Here is a 27,595-nt window from a genome sequence, read left to right as displayed (position 1 = left end):
AGTAATAAATGGCTACCTGCTCTTCTTCTGTATTACTCACGCTGCTTTCGTTAACTCCTTCCAGTAGCCTGGAGAGGATATCAGCTATGATATCTGATAGACCTGGCACACAGATGATCCAAAAATCATATTCCTGCAGAGTTAACATCTACCGACTTAACCTTCCTGGCAATAGTTTTGTACTTAACATAAATTCCAGTGTCTTGTGGTCAGTAAACACATTAGTTTTTCAACCAAACAGGAAGCATCTCAACCCATGAAATCCCCATACTACTCCCAAGACTTCCAACTCTGTGAGCGAGTAATTTTTCTCACATTTGGTAAGTATACAACTAGCGAAAGCTATTGTCTTTCTTATCCACTTTCCGTTTTATTCATATTGTTGAAATAGTACCACACCTAACCCTGCTTTAGCACCGTCTGTCGCCATACAGAATTCCTTCACCAAACTGGAATGCACTAAAACTGGGGTCTTTGCCAATGACGTTTTTAGTTGTTGGAATTACTGTTCTGCTTGGGCATCACATACCCAGGGCAGCTTTCTATTACCCTACTGCCCATTAATATTGCTACACCACGAAAATGACGTGCTACAGACGCGAAATTTAACCGACAGGAAGAAGATGCTGTGATATGCAAATGATTAGCTTTTCAGAGCATTCACACAAGATTGGCGCCGGTGGCAACACCTACAACGTGCTGCCATGAGGAAAGATTCCAACCGATTTCTCATACGCAAACAGCAGTTGACCGGCGTTGCCTGGTGAAACGTTGTTGTGATGCCTCGTGTAAGGAGGAGGAATGCGTACCATCACGTTTCCGACTTTGATAAAGGTCGGATTGTAGCCTATCGTGATTGCGGTTTATCGTATCGGGACATTGCTGCTCGTGTTGGTCGAGATCCAAAAACAGAATATGGATTCGGTGGGATCAGGAGGGTAATATGGAACGCCGTGCTGGATCCCAAAGGCCTCGTATCACCAGCAGTCGAGATGACAGGCATCTTATCCGCATGGCTGTAACGGATCGTGCAGCCACGTCTCGATCCCTGAGTCAACAGATGGGGACGTTTGCAAGACAACAACCATCTGCACGAACATTTCGACAACGTTTGCAGCAGCATCGACTATCAACTCGGAGACCAAGGCTGCGGTTACCCTTGACGCTGCGTCACAGACAGGAGCGCCTGCGATGGTGTACTCAACGACGAACCTGGGTGCACGAATGGCAAAACGTCATTTTTTCGGGTGAATCCAGGTTCTGTTTACAGCATCATGATGGTTGCATCCGTGTTTGGCGACATCGCGGCGAACGCACATTGGAAGCGTGTATTCGTCATCGCCATACTGGCGTTTCACCCACCGTGATGGTATGGGGTGCCACTGGTTACACGTCTCGGTCACCTCTTGTTCGCACTGACGGCACTTTGAACAGTGGACGTTACATTTCAGATGTGTTACGACCCGTGACTCTACCCTTCATTCGATCCCTGCGAAACCCTACATTTCAGCACGATAATGCACGACCGCATGTTGCAGGTAATGTACTGGCCTTTCTGGATACAGAAAATGTTCGACTGCTGCCCTGGCCAGCCCATTCTCCAGATCTCTCACCAATTGAGAACGTCTGGTCAATGGTGGCCGAGCAACTGGTTCGTCACAATACGCCAGTTACTACTCTTGATGAACTGTGGTATCGTGTTAAAGCTGTATGGGCAGCTGTACCTGTACACGCCATCCAATCTCTGTTTGAATAAATGCCCAGGCGTATCAAGGCCGTTATTACGGCCAGAGGTGGCTGTTCTGGGTAATGATTTCTCGGGATCTATGCACCTAAACTGCTTGAAAATGTAATAAAAAGATGGTTCAAATGGTTCTGAGCACAACGGGACTTAACATCTGTGGTCATCAGTCCCCTAGAACTTAGAACTACTTAAACCTAACTAACCTAAGGACATCACACACATCCATGCCCGAGGCAGGATTCGAACCTGCGACCGGAGCGGTGGCGCGGCTCAGACTGTAGCGCCTAGAACCGCTTGGCTATCTCGCCAGCTGTTAGGGTTTGTTTCAATTCCCTGTTCAGTAATAATATGGCCTAAAAACTCAAACTTTTTATTCCAAAAACTGGACTTCACTATGTTCACAGTTGTTCCATGTTATTTTAATGTCCTTAGCAATTTATTGAGCACCTCATTTTGAAGTTTCCATGATAGTTCATCTACGAATATGTCATCACAAAACAGGTGACACACTTTTGGAGTCCTTTATCCAATACAGTTGCTAAACCTCTTACAAAGGCAGCGGAGTATATGTTCAGCCCGAAAGCGAGACTTTTGAACTGATAACATCGTCCAAATGCGATAAAATCCGTATACTTTCTACGTTAGTTCTGTTTGCCAAAAACCAGTCCACAAATCTAAGGAAGAGAAAATCTTGGCTTCAAAGAACTTTATAAAATCTCTTCCAATTTTTCTGGACGATCGGGTTTAGGAATGATAATGGAATTTATCTGTCATCCATCAATGACCAACCTAATACTTCCATCCGTCTTATTCATACTTTACAATGGACTGTTGTATGTTGAGGCTGAAGTTTCAATAATGTCATCATCTAGCATCTTGTGTAATTCTAAAAAATACTTGTCTTCGGTAACACAGTGGTATAGTATAAGGTGGTACTCTAAATGGCTTGTGATCTCTAACCTTGAATTCATACTGAAAAATTTTAATGGCACCTGGTTTTGGTAGAAACGACTCGCCATTTTGCCACAGTACTCAGTCTAATTCGGCTTTGTCTGTTTCTGAAATATGCCTCACCTGTAGCAATTTATTATATATTCCTTGATGAATTTCTACCATTACTTCATCATCTGCGGGTATTGTTTCTTCCGCTCACCTATACCACATGAACTGCCTTGTCTCATGTATAGTTGCTATTGATTCAACCAATCATAATCCATACTGTTTGATGCTGATAACATGGCTGACATCGGTCATTAAAAGGTCTAGCCATTAGCATGTCATTATTTCCGACGGTGTAGTTATAAGGCATGCTGAAAAGTAATACCTTCAAACTTTTTGTGTGGAAACTTAAATTTTTAAACAATACAATCATTATTAAAATTCTACTTGTTACTGCTTGTGTTTGGAAACATGATTAGACAATGTACAAATGGATATTCAATAAATTAATAACTTGAATTTCACTGAAGTTCATTTCGGTATATTCACTGCGGCATACGGCATACGGTACTGCGGAGAGACTTTTTGAACACCCCATACATCTTTGTTTTTCATGTCTACATATTTATTTCTCAACATAGTCACTCTGGCTACGAACACATTCCTCCCCGTGAGAGATCAGTTTGTTGATACTCTCACAGTAGAATGTATGATTTTTGTTGACGGAAGCACAACCTCACCTCCGGCTGCAGCACTTCATCACTATAAAAGTGCAGTCCCCGAACGTGTTCTTTAGGTTTTGGAAACAGATGAAAATCGGATGGGGCCAAATCGCGACTGTATGGAGGGTAACAAATGACGGTGAACACAAGGCCTCGGATTGTTGCAAATGTTGCAGCATTCGTCTGTGGTCTGACATTGTCATGTGTGGACGAATTGTCTGACTTCGAAACTCGATTTCAGCACGTTGTTTCTTATGCACTGACACATTTTACGTTACACATCGAGATGTTACACACAATTCGGAGCCCTATAGCGGCAGTGTGGTGCAAACACGTTTCCGCATAAGGAATTCGGAGGCACTACTTTCCAGCACGTTCTCGTGATTGCATATCCCATATTTGTTCTGTTGTACGAATCTGATGGATCCTTGAAAGACCCTTATGGCAGATGGCTATCAGCCCCAGGAGGTTCCTGGGAGAAACTAGTTCCAAATATTAGGTCACTTGGAGAAGCGAATGCCGTCCCAGGCACTGACCACCAAGTATGCATTTACAGGTTCCATATTGTTTGCTTCGGTTCATCTGCCATATCCTCTGCTACACCCATCCCGCCTGGATCTCTACCGCTCCTACCTTTTACAAATCCCTTCAAATCATAGTACGCCATTTGCTCCTCTTCGCCTATCGCATCTGCCTCCCCTCCCCACACGGATCCTGTATGACCTCATTCCATTCCCGCACCTCCTCCTTTTTCTCGAATGGATACGAGTCCTCTACACCTCCCGCAAACTTGATCCCCCTCACCCGCTTGTCTCACCCATCCTTTCCCATCCCCGTCTGCTGCTGCACCTGTATTCTCACGTCCCACCTGCTCTTCATCTCTCCACTCTCCATACCCTCTCCCAAGGTGGCTTCCGCCAACCCCCCCTCCCTGATGATGCCCTCATCGCCTCCATCTACCCCTCCTACCAACTTTGATCCTTTCCTTCCACCCTCTGTGTTTTCCCCAAAGGCACCCTCTCTCCATTCTCTCCCTCCTCACTTCCTCCCTCCCCCCTCTCCCCCGGGCTTCCCCTACCCCTACCTTCTTTCCTCCTCTCCCCTCTCCTCTGCCACTGAAATCTACACCCTCCCCTCTCCCTCCTCCCCCAACTTTTCCCCTTTGGCAGGTCCCCGGACTCATACACGAGCAGTGTATAAACGTCAAATTTCGCCAAACTGTCCTAACAGATACGTTCGTCGTACGTCCTAAATTCGTATATGAGGTCACTTCACGCAATGTCGCTTATCTATTAGCACTGACAGCTCTACGCAAACGCCGCTACTCTCGGGCATTAAGTGAAGGCCGTCGGCCGCTGCGTTGTCCGTGGTGAGAGGTAATGCCTGAAATTTGGTATTCCCCTCACACACTTGCCACTGTAGATCACGCAATATTGAATTCCCTAACGATTTCCGAAATTTAAGGCCCCCGTTAACCATCAACCTTGCCGTTGGTGGGGAGGCTTGCGTGCCTCAGCGATACAGATAGCCTTACCGTAGGTGCAACCACAACGGAGGGGTATCTGTTGACAGGATAGACAAATGCGTGGTTCCTGAAGAGGGGCAGCAGCCTTTTCAGTAGTTGCAGGAGCAGTAGTCTGAATGATTGACTGATCTGGCCTTGTAACACTAACCAAAACGGCCTTGCTGTGCTGGTACTGCGAACGGCTGAAAGCAAGGGGAAACTACGGCCGTAATTTTTTCCTGAGGACATGCAGCTTTACTGTATGGTTAAATGATGATGGCGTCCTCTTGGGTAAAATATTCCGGAGGTAAAATAGTCCCCCATTCGGATCTCCAGGAGGGAACTACTCAAGAGGACGTCGTTATCAGGAGAAAGAAAACTGGCGTTCTACGGATCACAGCGTGGAATTTCAGATCCCGTAATCGGGAAGGTAGGCTAGAAAATTTAAAAAGGGAAATGGATAGGTTAAATTTAGATATAGTGGGAATTAGCGATGTTCGGTGTCAGGAGGAACAAGACTTTTGGTCAGGCGAATACAGGATTATAAATACAAAATCAAATAGGGGCATGCAGGAGTAGGTTTAATAATGAAGAAAAAAATAGGAGTGCGGGTAAGCTACTACGAACAGCATAGTGAACGCATTATGGTGGCCAAGATAGACACGAAGCCCACGCCTACTACAGTAGTACAAGTTTATATGCCAACTAGCTCTGCAGATGATGAAGAAATTGAAGAAATGTATGATGAAATCAAAGAAATTATTCAGATAGTGAGGGGAGACGAAAATTTAATAGTCATGGGTGACTGGAATTCGGTGGTAGGAAAAGGGAGAGAAGGAAACATAGTAGTTGAATATGGACTGGGGCTAAGAAATGAAAGAGGAAGCCGCCTGGTGGAATTTTGCACAGAGCACAACTTAATCATAGCTAACACGTGGTTCAAGAATCATAAAAGAAGGCTGTACACATTGAAGAAGCCTGGAGATACTGACAGGTTTCAGATAGATTATATAATGGCAAGACAGAGATTCAGGAACCAGGTTCTAAATTGTAGGGCATTTCCAGGGGCAGATGTGGACTCTGACCACAATCTATTGGTTATGAACTGTAGACTAAAACTGAAGAAACTGCAAAAAGGTAGGAACTTAAGGAGATGGGACCTGGATAAACTGACTAAACCAGAGGTTGTTCAGAGTTTTAGGGAGCGCATGAGGGAACAATTGACAAGAATGGGGGAAAGAAATACAGTAGAATAAGAATGGGTAGCTTTGAGGGATGAAGTAGTGAAGACAGCAGAGGATCAAGTAGGTAAAAAGACGAGGGCTAGTAGAAATCTTTGGGTAACAGAAGAAATATTGAATGTAATTGATGAAAGGAGAAAATATAAAAATGCAGTAAATGAAGCAGGCAAAAAGGAATACAAACATCTCAAAAATGTGATCGACAGGAAGTGCAAACTGGCTAAGTAGGGATGGCTAGAGGACAAATGCACTAGGTGTAGATACTGCCTACAGGAAAATTAAAGAGACCTTTGGAGAAAAGAGAACCACTTGTATGAATATCAAGAGCTCAGATGGAAACCCAGTTCTAAGCAAAGAAGGGAAAGTAGAAAGGTGGAAGGAATATATAGAGGGTCTATACAAGGGCGATGTACTTGAGGACAATATCATGGAAATAGGAGACGATGTAGATGAAGATGAAATGGGAGATACGATACTGCGTGAAGAGTCTGACAGAGCACTGAAAGACCTGAGTCGAAACAAGGCCCCAGGAGTAGACAACATTCCATTAGAACTACTGACAGCCTTGGGAGAGCCAGTCCTGACAAAATTCTACCATCTGGTGAGCAAGATGTATGAGACACGTGAAATACCCTCAGACTTCAAGATGAATATAATAATTCCAATCTCAAAGAAAGCAGGTGTTGACAGATGTGAAAACTACCGAACAATCAGTTTAATAAGCCACAGCTGCAAAATATAACACGAATTCTTTACAGACGAATAGAAAAACTAGTAGAAGCCAACCTCGGGGAAGATCAGTTTGGATTCCGCAGAAATATTGGACCACGTGAGGCAATACTGACCCCACGACTTACCTTAGAAGCTAGATTAAGGAAAGGCAAACCTACGTTTCTAGCATTTGTAGACTTTGAGAAAGCTTATGATAATGTTGACTGCAATACTCTCTTACAAATTCTGAAGGTGGCAGGGGTAAAATACAGGAAGCGAAATGCTACTTACAATTTGTACAGAAATCAGATGGCAGTTATAAGAGTCGAGGGACATGAAAGGGAAGCAGTGGTTCGGAAGGGAGTGAGACAGGGTTGTAGCCTTTCCCCGATGTTATTCAATCTGTATATTGAGCAAGCAGTGAAGGAAACAAAAGAAAAATTCGGAGTAGGTATTAAAATCCACGGAGAAGAAATAAAAGCTTTGAGGTTTGCCGATGACATTGTAATTCTGTCATGGACAGCAAAGGACTTGGAAGAGCACTTGAACGGAATGGATAGTGTCTTGAAGGAAGGATATAAGATGAACATCAACAAAAGCAAAACGAGGATAATGGATTGTAGTCGAATTAAGACGTGTGATGCTGAGCTGAGGGAATTAGATTAGGAAATGAAACACTTAAAGTAGTAAATGAGTTTTGCTATTTGGGGAGCAAAATAAGTGTGTTGGTAGAAGTAGAGAGGATGTAAAATGTAGACTGGCAATGGCAAGGAATGCGTTTCTGAACAAGGTAACTTTGTTAACATCGAGTATCAGGAAGTCGTTTCTGAAAGTATTTGTATGGAGTGTAGCCATGTATGGATGTGAAACATGGACGATAAATAGTTTGAAAAAGAAGAGAATAGAAGCTTTCGAAATGTGGTGCTACAGAAGAATTCTGAAGATTAGATGGGTAGATCACATAACTAATGAGGAGGTACTGAATAGGATTGGGGAGAAGACAAGATTGTGGCACAACTTGACTAGAAGAAGGGATCGGTTGGTAGGACATTTTCTGATGCATCAAGGGATCACCCATTTAGTATTGGAGATCAGCTTGGAGGGTAAAAATCGTAGAGGGACACCAAGAGATGAATACACTAAGCAGATTCAGAAGTATGTAGGTTGCATTAGGTACTGGGAGATGAAGAAGCTTGCACAGGATAGAAGAGCATGGAGAGCTGCATCAAACCAGTCTCAGGACTGAAGATCACAACAACAACAATAAGGTCCAATGTGTCTAGCTTCAACTACACTACTGGCCATTAAAATTGCTACACCAAGAAGAAATGCAGATGATAAACGGGTATTCATTGGACAAATATATTACCTTAGAACTGACATGTGATTACATTTTCACGCAATTTGGGTCCATAAATCCTGAGAAATGAGTACCCAGAACAACAACCTCTGGCCGTAATAACGGCCTTGATACGCCCGGGCATTGAGTCAAACAGAGCATGGATGGCGTGTATAGGTACAGCTGCCCATGCAGTTTCAACACGATACCATAGTTCATCAAGAGTAGTGACTGGCGTATTGTGATGTGCCAGTTTCTCGGCCACCATTGACCAGACGTTTTCAGTTGTGAAGAGATCTGGAGAATGTGCTGGCCAGGGCAGCAGTCCAACATTTTCTGTATCCAGAAAGGCCCGTACAGGACTTGCAACGTTCGGTCGTGCATTATCCTGCTAAAATGTAGGGTTTCGGAGGGATTGAATGAACGGTAGAGCCATCGGTCGTAACACATCTGAAATGTAACGTCCACTGTTCAAAGTGCCGTCAATGCGAACAAGTGCTGACCAAGACGTGTAACCAATGGTACACCATGTCATCACGCCGGGGGATACGCCAGTATGGAGATGACGAATACACGCTTCCAATGTGCATTCACCGCGATGTCGCCAAACACGGATGAGACCATCATGATGCTGTAAACAGAACCTGGATTCGTCCGAAAAAATGACGTTTTGCCATTCGTGCACCCAGGTTCGTTGTTGAGTACACCATCGCAGGCGCTCCCGTCTGTGACGCAGCCTTCAAGGGTAACCGCAGCCATGATCTCCGAACTGATAGTCCATGCTGCTGCAAACGTTGTCGAAATGTTCGTGCAGATGGTTGTTGTCTTGCAAACGTCCCCATCTGTTGACTCAGGGATCGAGACGTGGCTGCACGATCCGTTACAGCCATGCGGATAAGATGCCTGTCATCTCGACTGCTAGTGAACGAGGCCGTTGGGATCCAGCACGGCGTTCCGTATTACCCTCCTGAACCCACCGATTCCATATTCTGATAACAGGCGTTGGATCTCGACGTGAGCAGCAATGTCCAGATACGATAAACCGCAATCGCGATAGGCTACAATCCGACCTTTATCATGGAAACGTGATGGCACGCATTTCTCCTCCTTACACGAGGCATCACAACAACGTTTCACCAGGCAACGCCGGTCAACTGTTGTTTGTGTACGAGAAATCGGTTGGAAACTTTCGTCATGTCAGGACGTTGTAGGTGTCGCTACCAGCGCCAACCTTGTGTGAATGCTCTGAAAAGCTAATCATTTGCATATCACAGCATCTTCTTCCTGTCGGTTAAATTTCTCGTCTGTAGCACATCATCTTCGTGGTGTAGCAATTTTAATGGCCATTCCGCGTTTAGAGTCTGCTAATTCTCGTCGGAAACCTTTTCACATGAAGCACCCGAGTTCAAATGTCAGCCACGCCAATGCACCGCCCTTATATTTTGTGTACCGATACTGCCGCCATCTGTGTGTGTGAATATAGCCATCCCACAACTTTTCTCACCTCAGTATAGTTTGTCCCATACAAAACTCACGGCGGGGGCATGTGACACTTTTGAAGGTGTACGTCGGATGGTGTGCTGAGGTCTGTGATCCCTGCAGTGATGGACGAAGGGATTAAACTACTCTCCTGCAACAGGTTCAACCTTCTTTGATTTTTTTATTTCTATGACCCCGTGTAACAGATGAACAACAGAGCGCAAAGCAACCGTTCATCACAGTCATCCGCCTTTTAATTGACGTTGTTACATGGCATCCAGAAGTTAAACGATGGCTACAGTATGTCATTTCCACTAGGACCTTTGTCAATGATTGCCGCTATGTCGTGACATGTCTAACATAGTGATTTTCTACAGGATGTCCTATTAATCTTAACCATCACCCAGTAATGTCATGTCCAGAAGCCAAATAAAGTTCCTAACTAAATGTTGTTTAGCTGCCGGGTGGACATTAACCACAATGATTACCTTTCTTTTGACTTTTTAATTAACGGATATATGAAAAGCAGGACGCAGTTTTTAAATAACGCCCTATATTTCTCCTCAGCACGTGTATCACAGCGTACAATTTGCGTAAACGTGACCTTACTAGAAACATAACACAAACTAGACTTTGACTCTCCTGCAGTAGCACACCGTGAGGTATCTGGGGTAACGTGGCTCGTCCGTTTCTGGAGTTGACAGAAAACAAATGGGAACACAAGAAAATTGCACACCCACCGTTAAGTCAACAATAATAGTTTTTTTGGACAAAAAGTTATTAGCGGAGGTCAAAATAAATAGTACGTCCTGTACAAGAATTAGTATGAAACTGAAGACCTGTTAATGTACCATTGATGTTATAATGTATTTAAAAGTTTCGTTACTTGCCATGGCATGTCGTTTTCTAGTTCAATCATGTAATTGACGTCATCACAGGGCGGCAGACAGTCACACACTTTATTCTGCGTTTTAGGATCGATCACCTTGATGAGAGAATCTGAAACATCAGAGAAAAGTGATTTCAAAACAGTCGTAATTATGTGTTCACTCGGTCTTTTCATTTTTTCCCCATCTCTCTCGGTAATACCCAACACAAGTGTCTCCATTGTTTGCTAAATTTCGCACAGTTGTAGAAGTATCTGTCCCGTTGCCATCGGGGAACACTGTTCAGTTTTACATTAAAAGTACTTGTTTCATTGCCGTAAGTTACATATGGTGTACACTAATGATAGACATCCAGCTTGAGACATATCGGAAACTTGATTCTGAAAACTCTGTTTAGTTTAACAAATCATTCTGTGGTATTTTCTGTTTCTGTTATTTATATTGCTGTCAGTTCAGTCGCTCTTTTCAGGAACCCTAAACCAAAAACTCATTTTTTGTTCAAACTATTTTCTTTTTGTGCGTTGTTTTAGTTTGATTACAATTGATTTTCAGTCCAAGTTTCAAACTTCCTCTGTTAAGTTACTATAATCTGTTTCACTGTCCCTCATTCCATCAATCCATCACCTCGTATTTCTGTAATGGCTTATCATACTTCGTTAAAAACCTCGTATTTGTCAATTTAACCCTTACTCATAGCTTACTTCACATATCAAATTATTAGGAGATAGCAAGCACCACTTAGACAGCAACCTCAACTAGAAAATTGTAAAGAGGTCATGACCATCTGTATATGCGGCTGTCTTCATAAAAACGTTTTACTGATCGCTAGTTACGACCACATAGATCATCATCAAGATCATAAAAATTAAACTTATGTATTTACATGTTATCCGGATGGTTATTTATTAGTGACATCAGTTTTTAAGAAATCGTACGACTTCGTAGCTATAATGATCAAAAGACTTCTGTCACAAACATGAAACGATGAGAAACAATTATTTGCTTTAGTCTACAGTCGCAATTTTTATTATTCCTACTGACAATTTTTTTTATTTACACAGACGGGAATGGGAAGTGTAAAACCATCAACAACTTGACCGAACGCTACCGAACTGCTACTCCAGTATTAAAATCTCATCCTTATGCAAATTTATTTTCAGTACAGAAAAAAAATCATTCCTAGTGAATGTCAGGGATAGAGAGCGAGGTCCAATGTAACACGCGATGGTACTCGTATTTCACCAAAGAACCAGTGTAGCTGAAAACATTTATCCGCTTTGCACGATAACCAGCCCCAACCGCAACATCCTAGGTAATAGTCTCAATGCTAGTATGTGATGCTGTGATGTATTCCACCAAAACCTAAAAATTAATCCCCCTCCCATTCTTTTCGTCACTAATTAAACCTTACATTATACAGTGCGTCCCAGTAGGGATGGCCAGTATTCAGGATATGACAGAAACGATCATTTTAAACAAAAAACTTCATACGGACGTATGCCATATTCCTAACGGTTTCGAGATAGGCTTCCAAGATAAAACGTATTTAATGTACATTGTTGTTGTTTTATGTGAAGTGTGTACAAGTACACCTCAAGCAATGTTCGCCATGCGAGTGTTCATGGAACATTGATACGTGTAGAAAGTTTCCGTATGATGGTTGTTGGATTACGCTGCACCATCTTAAAAATGTGTTGCTGTTCCTGCACAGGTTGTTGAACTCCATGTTCGGAAGAAAAATGGGAGCGTGGAAGAATACATGTATTGTTGAAAACAGGTAAATACCCGACGGCCATGAATTCGAAGTGTCGGAAAGCGCCGACGTTATTTTGCGACAGCAGCAGAAGCCGTGAACATACACCATATCTGTATATTCTTCATCAGTGTAGATGGATAGCATTTTAGCAAGTGCCTGTACAAACACACTTAACGGATGCTTCTCTCTGATATACTCTGAATCCCTCGTACTACTTCGCTCACAACACACCAAGGACAACTTCGCGTTGAAAGTGGTAGTTTGATGACAGAAAGATATCTCCAGCAAAGAGACTGAAAAGAACGAGATAGGTTGGGCTAGAATAAATACCAAAGAGGTAGGGTGGGTACGCCACATACGTGTGTACTACTAATCCAAAAACTAATGCACGAGGAAATTAAATATGGTCTATCTCGGTACCCATTCGGAAAAAGCATATGTCCACATGAAGTCTTTTGTTTCAAATCAGCTTCCCTGTCATATCTCTGAATATTTACCAATTCTCCTGGGGCACCCAGTACAGAGTCTGGTATAGTCTATTTATCTCTCTATACTGGTGCTAATTATACCACCGTAATCCTACGACAAGAGATAAGAGCAGTTGCACATTCAGGTAATGGACAGTCCCACATTTTTCAAAATATAACAGCGCCATCTGCTAAACTCTTCATATCGCAACTAACGTTACCTGGCAACTCTTTAATAAATACCGTAAATAATGCTGATATTATAACAACCCCCCTTCCCCCCCCCCCCCCCCCCCCCCCCCACACCGAGAACATTAAGAGTTTCCGTTGTGACCCGTATCGATTCTCATTTCATGTGTTTCCATTTCGTCATTCCACAAATACTCTGTTCTGTTCGAAAATCTGCTAAGTACCCAATACGAACTAGTTTTCTTAGCAGGTGTAGTACAGCACTTTTGCTTTCGCAATAACTAGTGTGAAGTTCACGAGTTTACTGCTTATGGTCATTTATCAGTTACTATAAGGAAAACGGTTTGTTCGCCATAAATACTGTTCTGGTCCAGCATACAGTTGTAATATTTCATGAAGTTTTTACAGACAGGCATATTGCATCATTTAGAAGGTAAAATGAATGAGTCTTCAGAAAACCCACGGGGAATGAGAAGGCCCTGAAAGCTTCAGTTATTCATTCCAATATTTGGTTATGACAACTACGGTCCAGTAAACATTTTAGGCAGTTCTAAGTAAGTTACTACGTAGTACTCAAATATGGATACAACTGCCAGTAACGTACAGAAAAATAAGCCAGGGCGACTTGTTGGCTTCGCTGATAGCGAACAATGATATCAAGTGATGAGTTTTGGTTTCTGTAGTCCTACAATTTTGTCTGGATGTTGATGTGACGTTAACCCATCTAAATGCCTGCTATATGTGAAAAAAATGAGATTGTATCGATTTTCGGATTCCTCCAAAACGTGAGCTAGTTTTCAGGTTGGTAGAAGCCAATGCCATACCACCTCCAATTAAACCATGCCTTGAAAATAGTGTTGCGGAAAATCTGTCTTTCTTTCTCGAACAGAATTGAAATAACATTTTCGAACGTGATATCTTCATTACAGCACTGCTTACTGTCGCAGATTGTATATTATATCAAACAGTGCCTATAAACTAATTTCAGGCTTGTAGCAAAGGCAGATAAACCGAAAAGCAATTTTGAAACATACCTGTTGTACAATACAATTTACTCTCGTTGTTACATAACGTTATGACTATAACGAGAATTTGATTTTTTAGTGAAGTTTACATTCTTTCACTTACCAGAATGTTCTCCAAGGCAGTTAATCCCTTCAGAATCACATATAGGAAATTTCCCTGGAAAAAAGAAGTGAAAAGTGAGACATAACACTTATTAGCACGATTCGTGACAAAATATTGATTCTAGGAACGAAGAAATGGAACTCGTTCAGTACTTAATTTTATTTTCTTTTACGTACACATACGATAATTTTATTGATTCGAAACTGTAAGTACAGGGGTCACTATAAAGTATGGATTACTTTGATATCGGTTTTAGCAGAACTAAGAGGACGTTTTTGACAAAATAATACAGATAATTCAGACTTGTAAATAATACTGTTTTCTTTGGTACAAAAATAAAATGAATTTTCAATTTGCGATCAGAGATCTTTGTTTTCGTGCACAATCATTAATTTTGACACAAAATTCCCAGATTTTTCTTAGAATTTAAAGCATATATTAGATACCCTATCATAAATTAACACTTTTGACATCCAAATGTGTCATCGTTTCTCCCCATAACTGTAACGTTAAAACTATATTAACATATCTCCCTTTGACATCCTTAGCTGCAAGGTGACAGAATATGTGATAAATGGTCTCTAAGTGAAGTAACTTGTGGATGTATATAATATGATGAATCGGAAAGTATATAGGAGCACATGTACATTCATAATTAGATACGAGTTTTTAGATATTCCATTCGACTTTTATTATAAGTGTGGTAATACAATATTTAATCATGAATTAACCACCTACAACGAGGGTTAAATTAAGTCAGGAATAGCATGAAAGTATTAACCTGGACCGGGTTTTGGAAAAAACTATCGATTCAAGTTGTACCCTGTACGTGAATGTACAAGATTTTGCAACTGCTATTTCTCTCTAAAGGAGTCTGACATGATGAGAAAAATGTATTAACGTATAATTTAGGTATCATAATAGTTTGCTGCTGTCAATTTCAGCCACATCCTTTTACAGAACATGGAAGTTGAAACTTTTTTTATCATGTATTTATTAAAATACAGATATGTTATGTTATCTCCCTTATATATTGTAGCATAATCATATTTGACAGTTCGTATTTACATCGTTTACTCGATCCATCCAATACCTAATCCGATTGTTACTTAGTTTCATGTTCCTCTGATCATTTTTCACGATAAATCGTAACAATGTGGAGCGAATATCATCGCAAATTAATTTGTATATATGGTTGCATTCTGAATTTTTTTTTTTTTTTTTTTTTTTTTTTGCAAAATTGAGTTAGTGCACAACATATTGCACAGTACAATAGCACGAATTATCTACGAAATTAGAATCTGTTAACGAGAAACTTCCTCAGTTTGTACTCATACTTTACTCTCTGTCAGACAATTTACGCCACTTGATAAGCGATCGAAATATTTTTTTGTGACATTTTGCACCCTTTTTTTGCTAAAGACAAAATGGCTCTGAGCACTATGGGCCTTAACATCTATGGTCATCAGTCCCCTAGAACTTAGAACTACTTAAACCTAACTAACGTAAGGACATCACACAACACCCACTCATCACGAGGCAGAGAAAATCCCTGACCCCGCCGGGAATCGAACCCGGGAACCCGGGCGTGGGGAGCGAGAACGCTACCGCACGACCACGAGCTGCGGACTGCTAAAGACAACCTTCATGTGGAGTAATGAATGTTATTTTTCGTTCTGGTATTGTAATTACGTATATCATTGCTTCGAACTGTATTATTTATGTCAAACTTCATGATGAAATAAATATACTGCAAAGCACTAGTCATAATATCGAAGTCCTTAAACAGATGTCTACAAGATGATAGTGGGTGAGCACCACGTATTTCTCTTACAACACGTTTCTAAGCAACAAAGACTTTCTTTCTTAAAGATGGGTTAGCCCAGAACATTATTCAGTATGACATTATTGATTGAAAATATGCAAAATACGTCAGCTTACTAATATGTCTCTTCCCAGGATTCGCAATGACTAAGTGGAAATGTGGCTGAACTAAGTTGTTTCAGTAGTTACAAAATGTGCATTTTCGAGTTTGCTTTCTCATCCATATGGACACCTTATTTCCTCAGCATTTGTTACACTTATCACTGGTATTGTACCCCTAGATGTGCAGAATTGAATATGCTGTCTTTGCAGGAATTGAGGGTGAGACCATTCACAGAAAACCAGTCAATGATGCGTTTAAGAACATTGTTTATCATTTCTTCTTTTTCTGTATGTATGCCTGGATTGATTATAATACTAGTGCCATCGCTAAAAAGAGCTAATTCTGCTCGTGGTATATTAGATGCAAGATGGTTTTTATATGAGGAATAGTAGTGGACCTCTCCCCAGCCAAAATTATTTCCCCGGAAAATATATGCTGAATTACTACCACTTTCTGCATTCTTTTAGTCACATACGAAATTATCTATTAGTTCGCTATACCATCAATCCCACAGAACGTCAATTTACCTAGGAGAACAGTTTGACTTGTTCCCCTTAGTAGAACGGGGGTGTTGGTCACAGCAGGGTGCAGTGTACTTTTAGCAAAAAAGTTAAGTGTAGGTCAGTACCAAAAGTGAGTGGAAAGAAAAGGGTTTTGCTGTTGGAAGTAGCTACGCCAGGAGTGTTGGCCAGATTGTATGGTGTAGATTAGGATAAGGGTACCAGGTCACAAGTATTGTGAACACAGGTGTTATCGTTAGCCAATTGACAGAGGGTGGATGGAACTTGTGTAAAGATTTTGTCAAAGAGTTTCATGTTATCAGAGTAGGTGGAGCCGGGGAAAGCCTCGCTAAAGACGGAAACTTCAGCACATGGGTCACCTGGATGAAATAGGAGTAGTAACTAAACAGTTTTGTGGAAGTCCTATAACACCCTGATCAGCCCGGTGTTAACACTGCTGTGACCCGTGCGAACACAGAGTTGAGCAAGCTGCTGATGACTAAAATGGAATCTCATATGGGCGCAGTGCTTGTTAATACAATTTGGAAATTAATATATACTAGACACGACCTATACATGAACAAGAAAGGGGAAGATAGGTTCGCTGAGATTCTTGCAGGAAATGCACGGAGGTCACTATCGCACAAAGCTAGATCTCTGTGGTTACTGGTGTCAGAGGGGTGCTTTTTGTCATCAGAATCTGGATTCGGGCACCCTGTCATGAAAGAAGTTGATACAAGAAAGGAATCCCACAAAATTCTTAAAAATACATAGAAAAATTAAATTAGCTTATTGCATCATAATATTACACGACTGAGTAATAAGGTGCAAGAGCTTCTTGTCTCTTTCAAATATTTAGAGAACTATGATAATATAGACATCATGTGCGTCGAATACAGGAATGGAGCCAAACGACATCGCCGACAACCATCGATCTTTTGACAGGTGCACTCCCTGTAATTTTCAAGTAAAAACTGCAGCAAGTAAGTGATGTAGAAGGGAATTTAAAATCTGGGTTTACAGGGCGATTCCGGAAACACACACACACACAGTAAACACTATCGCCAATGCACAGCCAAAGACGACAGATGCCAGAAGTTACCAATAGTTATGTATTAAAGAACAGGTGAGATAACATTAACCATATACCACTGTTTCTTAACAAGAGGGAGAGAGCAGGATTCCACGCAGAACTTAAGCAAAAACCTACCTCTCTATTTACAAGATTACGTATTACTTTAATCTCAACTGCTTCCTTAAAACCACTATACCAGTAGCAAGAAGTGCATGCCAGGGTCTCCGAGTTGTTATATTCCACTGGATGACCGGTGCCAAGACATTGTTCTGCAATAGCCGATTCCGTCGTCTAAGCGTGGTTGACACTTATATTGAGTACACCGCTCCTCCACGATCCTGGTTGGCTGATCAGTATATGATATCCCACAACTACAAGGAATACCATAGACACTTGCCTTACTAAAACCAAGATCATCCTTAACTTAATCTGAACGGACCCTAATGTTAGCTGGAGATCATAAAACATATATCACATCGTATTTACGAAAAATAAGACCAATATATCAGAGATGCTCTCTTCATAAGACAGAAAGGCCGTTGAAATCGGTGCCAAAATGGTGTTATCATCACTCACTCGGTGTACGGTTGGTCAGTAGCACGAAGTACGTCTGATCTGTCTTTGCATTCTGATGCTAGGCGACCTTGAGATGGATTACACGGTTGGAAAACTCTAAGGATCCAATATGACGTGGGCCTGTAAAACAAGGTACGAACTTCACCTTTACGTTTGTCCGAATGGCAAAAACTATCAGCCTGTAGATAAAATATGACAGCCTACCCCAATGTACTTTCAACCTTCCTCCTGGTCTGCGATGTCGTATGACTAGGGTAGACCGTTCGCCGGGAGCAAATCTTTCGATTTGACGCCACTTCGGCGACTTCGGCGTCGATGGGGATGAAATGATGATGATAAGGACAACGCAACACCCAGCTCCTGGGCGGAGAAACTCTCCGACCCAGCCAGGAATGGAACCCGGGCCCTGAGGATTGACATTCTGTCGCCCTGACCACTCGGCTACTAGGGGCGGACAACCTTCCTCCTAACTAACACATTAAAGAAGAGAAGGCAGCCATTCTTTCCACCTCCATCGTGAAACGAATATTCAGGCTGATTGAATTTAGGTGCTCTAAAAAGTCATGCAAAATCCCACTGTCATGTGGCCAAACAAGTAAAGTATTGACTACATGTCTGAAAAAACACCCAGGTTTCAAAGTTGCCGAATCTACATCTACATCTATATCTACATGGATACTCTGCAAATCACATTTAAGTGCCTGGCAGAGGGTTCATCGAACCACCTTCACAATTCTCTATTATTCCAATCTCGTATAGCGCGCGGGAAGAATGAACACCTATATCTTTCCGTACGAGCTCTGATTTCCCTTATTTTATCTTTGTGATCGTTCCTCCCTATGTAAGTCGGTGCCAACAAAATATTTTCTCATTCAGAGGAAGAAGTTGGCGATTGGAATTTCGTGAGAAGATTCCGTCGCAACGAAAAACGCCTTTTTTTAATGATCTCCATCCCAAATCCTGTATCATTTCTGTGTCACTCTCTCCCATATTTCCCGATAACACAAAACGTGCTGCCTTTCATTTAATTTTTTCGATGTACTGAGTCAATCCTATCTGGTAAGGATCCCACACCGCACAACAGTATTCTAAAAGAGGACGGACAAGCGTAGTCTAGGCAGTCTCCTTAGTAGATCTGTTACATTTTCTAAGTGTCCTGCATATGAAACACAGTCTTTGGTTAGCCCTCCTCACAACATTTGAAACTTCCTCTTAGAAAAAACTGACACACAATATTTTTTTTAGCGCAACGCAATCTGACTTTCAATAATCCCTACAAAAGAATGGCCCTGACTAACATGAACCTATACCTTTCACAAATCACTTACCTCACAAAAATCTTCGTTACTCAAGGTACTGCAATACATTGAGCGCCACTACTGCCAGCTAAATAAAAGATTCAAACTATGGAAGGCACTAACTACTTCCATGATAAATTCTTATAATTATTTGAAAATAGCTCTCTGCATTAGTTGATTAGAAAGGGTGTTAACAGTCATGTACAAAACCATGGGTCACTAAAGGGATTAAAGTACGTTGTGTAAATGAAAGGTAAATGTATCTTTTGGCAAGAACAAGTAGAGATCCTCTACTAGCTACACACTACAAAGACTACTCAAAATTACAAAGGAAAGTTATTAAAATGCAAGGAGCATGCACATTTACAGTAATCAATAATTCCGACAGCAGACTTAAAGTACTGGTATGTACTAAAACAAGGGACAGGTTGACAGGCCTCAGAACTAGATAACACCACTATTGAATTAAAAGGATGGGTCCTAAATGATTAGTCACGAGTTACAGACATGGTTAACCAACATTTCTTAAATATAGTAAAAAATATACGGACAAACAGTTCAAGAGAAAAATTACAGCGTTATGTTCAAATAGCATCTCTCATAAAAGATAGTCATATAAACGCATCACCAAATTATCCTTCTAAAATTAGGGAAATTATATAGTCTCTCAGAAATAAAAGTAATTTCAATTAGATGGTATTTCCAGAAGATTTGTTCAATGCAATAACCACTGTGTTACCTGATATATACACTACTGGCCATTAAAATTGCTACACCAAGAAGAAATGCATACGATAAACAGGTATTCATTGGACAAATATATTATACTAGAACTGACATGTGATTACATTTTCACGCAATTTGGGTCCATAGATCCTGAGAAACCAGTACCCAGAACAACCACCTCTGGCCGTAATAACGACCTTGATACGCCTGGGCATTGATTCAAACAGAGATTGGATGGCGCGTACAGGTACAGCTGCCTATGCAGCTTCAACACGATACCACAGTTCATCAAGAGTAGTGACTGGCGAATTGTGATGAGCCAGTTGCTCGGCCACCATTGACCAGACGTTTTCAATTGGTGAGAGATCTGGAGAATGTGCTGGCCAGGGCAGCAGTCGAACATTTTCTGTATCCAGAAAGGCCCGTATAGGACCTGCAACATGCGGTCGTGCATTATCCTGCTGAAATGTAGGGTTTCGCAGGGATCGAATGAAGGGTAGAGTCACGGGTCGTAACACATCTGAAATGTAACGTCCACTGTTCAAAGTGCCGTCAATGCGAACAAGAGGTGACCGAGACGTGTAACCAGTGGCACCCCATACCATGACGCCAGGTGATACGCCACTGTGGAGATGACGAATACACGCTTCCAATTTGTGTTCAGCGCGATGTCGGCAAACACGGATGGGACCATCATGATGCTGTAAACAGAACCTGGATTCACCCGAAAAAATGACGTTTTGCCATTCGTGCACCCAGGTTCGTCGTTGAGTACACCATCGCAGGCGCTCCAGTCTGTGATGCAGAGTCAAGAGTAACCACAGCCATGGTCTCCGAGATGATAGTCCATTCTGCTGCAAACGTCGTCGAACTGATCGTGCAAATGGTTGTTGTCTTGCAAACGTCTCCATCTGTTGACTCAGGGATCGAGGCGTGGCTGCACGATCCGTTACAGCCATGCGGATAAGGTGCCTGTCATCTCGACTGCTAGAGATACGAGGCCGTTGTGATCCTGCACGGCGTTCCGTATTACCCTCCTGAACCCACCGATTCCATATTCTGCTAACAGTCATTGGATCTCGACCAACGCGAGCAGCAATGTCGCGGTACGATAAACCGCAATGGCGATAGGTTACAATCCGACCTTTATCAAAGTCGGAAACGTGATTGTACGCATTTATCCTCCTTACACGAGGCATCACAACGACGTTTCATCAGGCAATGCCGGTCAACTGCTGTTTGTATATGAGAATTCGGTTGGAAACTTTCCTCATGTCAGCACGTTGTAGGTGTCGGCACTGGCGCCAATCTTGTGTGAATGCTCTGAAAATCTAATCATTGGCATATCACAGCAACTTCTTCCTGTCGGTTAAATTTCGCTTCTGTAGCACGTCATATTTTTATTAGCCAGTAGTGTATATTCATATCGAATTCTGAATATGTCATACAAACGTTACACATTGCCTCCACATGTTACCACAGTGGATGAGAACGTTCTCTCTTCTCTTTCACTGTATAAGAATCAATTGTAGTAATAAGAACTCAATGCTCCTCAATGTTGATCCTAGTTAAGTATGCGGATGGACGCATCTGCCCTGGAACTTGTCCAGTACTTACCGACAGGGCGGTAGAAGTGAGCCACGCAGCCGCAGAGGTCGTAGGACAGCTGCATACGGCACTGCATGCGGCACATGTTGTACGTGTAGACGGGGCTGATGAGCAGGTTGCTCTCGTGCAGGAAGCGGCACTTGCGCTGCTTCACCGACAGCGAGTGCGTGTTCGCCGTGCTGTATATGGCCAAGCCCGTCAGGTCCAGAGTCTTGTATTGGTTTCGAAATAGCTGCGTGTGGCGGATTGCGGAGTCCGGAATCTCGTTGGGCCCGTGGATATACGCCTGAAACAACGAGTCTCCTAAAAATCGGAGATCTCCCGTAGTAGCACCACAGTCCTCATGTTTTGATCAGGCCGCTCTGCAGTTAGAAATGGAATTAGGTTTTCTCTTTAGACTTTACATATGTGAAGCGTTTACAGTGGCATGCAGCGGTTTCAGGCTTGTTGAAACTCTTACCAATAAGAAAAATTATCACTTGGGTCTATAAGCAGGTTAGTAGTTATGCAGATATTAAGAGACTTGCAAAGAACTGACTAGCGTGAGGAGCTGTATCACACCAGTCTTCGAACTGAAGATCACAACAACAACTTAAGCCGATAGAAAATTAATGTTAAATCCACACAGACAGCCCTCGGGAGAAGAGACTAAAGTGTTCACAACAAATCAAGAAGACAGTGAGTCTACAATTGGAGGACTAGCCACACAGTGTAATATAGCCGGCCACTATAATATTATTGGTAATGCTTTTAGCTTTGCAATAGATGTTCGAATTGTTATACAAGTGTCCAAACGTTATATCTCTGATTTATTCCCTCATAGGAATATTCCAAGCTATTCCCGAAAAATTGTCACAATCTGTGTAGAAGCATTACTGAAGTTTTGCGCATCAGTAAGAAGCTCTCATTGTAGAAGGATGGGGAAAGAAATCACGTAAGCGATTTTCAAAGGCACCGCTCCGATATTTGCCTTTTAGTGATTTAAGGAAGCTCCGAAAGAAACTGAATTTTGATAGCCAGACGAGGATTTGAAACGCAGATCTCCCCTGAACGTGTCCAGTCTCTTAAGCATTACATTAAATCGTTCGGTTGCGAACACAAATCTAGGGGGCTACAGTCAAATGATGAGATGGGCTATGTGGCATGACACTACGCAAGTACGGTAGCAGACCATCATGTATCAGTTAGTTACATAACCTGTTCTGATAGCGACGGTACACCTTAAAGCATGAGACACAGTGTGTTTACTTTCATATAGACCCTCTAGGAATCACTGAACAGTGTGTGGCAAGGAATACTCCCCTTTGGATTTTCGTGGAGTTTCCATGATAATGACAGAAACTTTCAAGAATTCTTCAGAAGAACAGATGTGTCAGTCTGAGATACGGAAACCTCGTTCGCAAATACCTCATTCGAGCACCACAAACTACAAGTCGAAAGGTTCAAATTCACGCTTAGTCTGTTGACGACGATAAAAATCTAATTATACTCTTTTCTAAAAATAATTTATTCTACGTGCACAAGCAACATTCACAAGTCTTTCAATACGGCGTCACCCAACTGCTTTACGCGCATAACACTGTCAAATGTTCAAAATGTGTGTGAAATATTATGGGACTTAACTGCTGAGGTCATCAGTCCCTAAGCTTACACACTGCTTAACCTAAATTATCCTAAGGACAAACACACACACTCATGCCCGAGGGAGGACGCGAACCTCCGCCGGAATCAGCAACACAGTCGATGACTGCAACGCCCTTTTTTTTTAAGCAGTTTTTTCGTTGTTGATCGTTGTGGTTGGTCGTTGCAGACGTCAAACGACATCCGTTAAAGTTTGTTTGGTGATCCTTCCACTAAGTTTTTTTTATCACAGAGGCCAACCCGCTCTCTGACCGAACACGCTGAGCTACCGTGTCGGCAAAGACCGCTCGGCTAATCCCGCGCAGCCATAACACTGTCGCAGGAAGTTTTGTTGCAGCCGTTCGAACACTTCTCGTGTTGTTGCCTATGACATCTCCGAAGGAACACTCACTACATATATATGTAATAATTAAGGCGAGACGGCCTATGATTAGGTGCATACCGTGCACGAACTGTTATGGGAATCGACGAAATGCCGCTAGTAATAAGAATGACGGGAAAGGGTCACTACATGAGTAGTGTGCGGATAACTCGAGAATTTGGGTCTGACGGGAGGGCGTGCTGCGGTAGTTTGTGCAGGTAGAACGACAGCTCCGTCGCGCTGGCTAAGTGGAGCAGCCGACTCTGAGCCGTGTTGCGAAGCGGACGTGTTCGGGGCTCTGTGCGGCGCTCCGCAAGCGGGCCGTTGTTTACTCGCGCGGGCAGTGGTACTGCAGTATAACGAGATCACCTCGAACGACGATGGCGCTTTCTTATAGAAAGGCCACGATTAAATTAACGTTCCATGCACAGTACGCAAGACCTAAGACATACGAAGTAGAGCGTTTCCTGCGTGAAGTAATGCATGTCGATCCTCAGGAATTTCTCGGTATACATCTTTCGATTGTCTTCAGCACAGTTTACCTGAAATTTGTCGATGAAGCAACGCGCGAACGGCTTATTCGCCGTTCCACCACTCGGAGGGCAACATGGGTGTAGTGACTGTCAACCATGCAGGATTCAGCATTCGGAACATCCGAATCTTCGAGCTGCCGTTGTAAGTTCCGGCCACGCTTGTCGAGAACGCGCTGCGGCCTTACGGGTAAATACTAAGTCACGTGGAAGAAAAGTGGCATACATTCTAGACGTATCCTGTACTGAATGGAATTTGTCAGGTGCGAATCGAACTGCGCAAAAAACACATCCCATCGTAAGTAACCGTTGCTGTCTGTCGAGCGACCGTCATTTATAACGGTCAGCCACGGACATGTTCATGGTGCAGGAAGGGCATGTACGCTCTGAATGCCTGCAGTGACGCCTCGTCCAGGTACCACGTGCAGACACGACGTCTACATCGCAACCGACAACGCTGCCTATTACATACGTTGAGACAGCGAGGAACGTGAAGGACGCGGACGTAGTTCCGTTCCAGTTACCGACCCCGCGGGCCCAGTTTCCGCGACCACGACGACGCAGCCTCCATCGGAGCCATCGCCGTGCTCGACAGTGGCGACCACGTCTGCACTCTAGCCGAGTGAGGAAGGAAAGCACCAGAAGATCGATTCGAGCTCAGACACGGAGATGCGGGAGGTGCTCACTGTTTGTAGTGATCCACATGACACGGAGACGCGTTCCCGCAAGCGGAAGTCGTCCAAGCAACGAAAGAAGAGGAAATGCTTCGCGAGATGGTGACACAATGCAGGAGGATGAGGAAAATCCACCTGTGGCCCAGGCTGTGGACCTCACTCCAACACTTCCTGGTTCGCTGCTGGCAACGTCCGCCCAAGGACAAAGCCATGTTGATCATACTCAATTAACCGACGAGACCGCTGGCGATTTTGCGGCTAAGACATCGGATGAACGTCATGCGCCGCCGAACGTACCACCCCTCGAGCTTGGTGATTGGACGTCCGAGATGGAGATGGAAAGAATGGTATCAGACTCGAGGAAAAGCCAAATGCAGGGGGCCGGTGGATCATTGGACGGACATCTTGTCTCAGCCGATGAATAATATATACAGTGTGGGTGGCAGGGACGGCCGGCCGGTATGGCCGAGCGGTTCTTGGCACTTCAGCCTGCAACCGCGGGACCGCTACGGTAGCAGGTTCGAATCCTGCCTCGGGTATGGATATGTGTGATGTCCTTAGGTTAGTTAAGTTTAAGTAGTTATATATTTTAGGGGACTGATGACCTCAGATGTCCCATAGTGCAGGGACGGTCGGAATGACGACGTGGCGCTTACTGGCTTAAACGACTGCAGAATACGTCATCGTACTGTCAAATGACCCAAATGTATTGGATAAGTAGAGTCAATGTCAACGGCATTAGTTCCACGATCAAAACAGTTGTTAAAGGACATGATTCGTGCGGCGGACGTTGATAGCGTGTTCCTTCAAGAGGTACGGCCATACCACTACGTCATGGCATCTAAACAACGGATATTCAATATTTGCCATCAGCGAGAGGCATTGCGCTCGCCATCGGCGCAGTCCGTCTTGTGAATACGTATGCCCCGTTCGGTACTGCAAAGCGCCGTGAGCGAACACACTATTACTCCACTGAGGTAGCTACATTGTTTCAAGGCGCTACAGAGCACTTCGTGGTGGGTGGGGACTTTAACAGCGTCTTACGCCCTGAGGATCAGGTCCCTCACCATGTCCCATGTCCATACTATGGTCAGGGATCTCACTTTGCATGATATATGGACACTAATCCACGGTGACTGACGCGGATACACACACTTCACCAGCCACTCGGCCAGCTGTTTGGACAGGATTTACGTCTCCTGAGGTCTTCGGGCAGCGACTGTCGGTGCTGAGTTGTGGCCCACTGCATTCACCGACCATCAGGCCTTCATCTTCGCCGTGACTCTGACACAACAGACAAGCCGTAGTAGAGGACCTTGGACTCTCAACGTCAACATCCTCCGGGAAGAGGGTTGCCGTGTAGCTGTCAGTGCTACTTGGCACAAATGTAAGCGACAGCGCCATACCCATGATTCCACAACACGATGGTGGACATACTGCGCCAAACCAGCTCTTCGCCGCACGCTCATGGCTTATGAACGAGACAGGGCGCTTTGGCTCCAATCGTCCTGTGAGTTTTACTAAACGGTCTTGCGAGAACTAGCGTCGCAACAACCTCGGCCAGAACGCCAAATGGCCGTCAACCGGACACAAGTATGGCTTCTGCAGATCACGGCTGACAGATTGGATGGCACGCGGGTTCGAGCGAGACTGCAATATTCCATCCCAGAGGAACGTGCTTCTCTTTATCACGTCGTCAGAGAACGGAGACATCATAAGAGACGTTTCGCGGCAGTTATGCCTGCGGACGGGCAACGCGCAGACACACACAACGCCACCTCCCGTGCCCTCACAGAATATTACCACACTCTCTATCTAGCAGATCAACGGCGTGACAGTGACATTGAGGACGTCCTGCACGAACTGCCACCTTCGGGTAGGGCACAAGGCGACGCCACATTCTTGGAGGCCGTCACGTGGGAAGAAATGCACATAACCCTGTCACGGGGCGCGAGAAACAAATCCTCTGGACCTGATGGTCTTCCACTTGAATTTTATAGCACCTTTTCTGACCTGATGGGGGAATTTTGGTGGTAGATGTGCTGTGAACTCCTGGATCCGGGCTTTCGCGACCCTCCCGAATTTTCGGAGGGCATGATCATCCCTGTGCCAAAACCAAATGAAGGGTGCAGACAGCAAGAATTCCAGCCGTTGACGTTAGTGAATTCGGATTACAACCTGTTCGTCCTCATTCTTCGTGCTCGCCTCCTCGCCATTGTCAGAGATACCATTCATGCCGACCAAACATGTCTGGGAGGTGGCAGTAATATACACATGGCGTTAAGCTCGAATAGAGACGTGGCGCTCATGGAGGCATGCCACTTAGAAGGCGCCCTCGTGGCAGTTGACCTAGACCACGTATTTGACCGAGTTGAGCACCATTTCTTGCAGACTGTTTTAGAGAAGATGGGACTGTCCCCAATATCGCCAGGTGTGGTTCTCCGCATCATCTACGACACCCCTTCCACAGTGCTGGTCATTGGCAACCGCTCGTCACTGTTCACTATTGAGCGCACAGTGCGACAAGGATGTCCTCTGTCAGACTTTATCTTCGCCATTTCCCTCGAGCCTGC

The 27,595-nt window shown here is 43.5% G+C and overlaps 1 protein-coding gene across 1 annotated transcript in view; it reads right to left on the bottom strand.

Moving 5' to 3' along the window:
* The window catches only part of LOC126297944 (sodium channel protein Nach-like), a 70,718-nt gene that overhangs the window by 22,774 nt on the left and 20,349 nt on the right, over positions 1-27,595 (bottom strand). Inside the window, exons 6-8 of the mRNA XM_049989266.1 lie at positions 21,826-22,102; positions 14,107-14,160; positions 10,570-10,678 (exon numbers count right to left, since the gene is read on the bottom strand). Of these exons, the coding sequence (XP_049845223.1) occupies positions 10,570-10,678; positions 14,107-14,160; positions 21,826-22,102 (440 nt within the window). The remainder of the gene's footprint in view (positions 1-10,569; positions 10,679-14,106; positions 14,161-21,825; positions 22,103-27,595) is intronic.

The sequence above is a fragment of the Schistocerca gregaria genome, chromosome X (genome assembly GCF_023897955.1).
Source record: "Schistocerca gregaria isolate iqSchGreg1 chromosome X, iqSchGreg1.2, whole genome shotgun sequence".
NCBI classification, from domain to species: Eukaryota; Metazoa; Arthropoda; class Insecta; order Orthoptera; family Acrididae; genus Schistocerca; species Schistocerca gregaria.
This window is presented reverse-complemented; position numbering and strand designations above follow the sequence as displayed.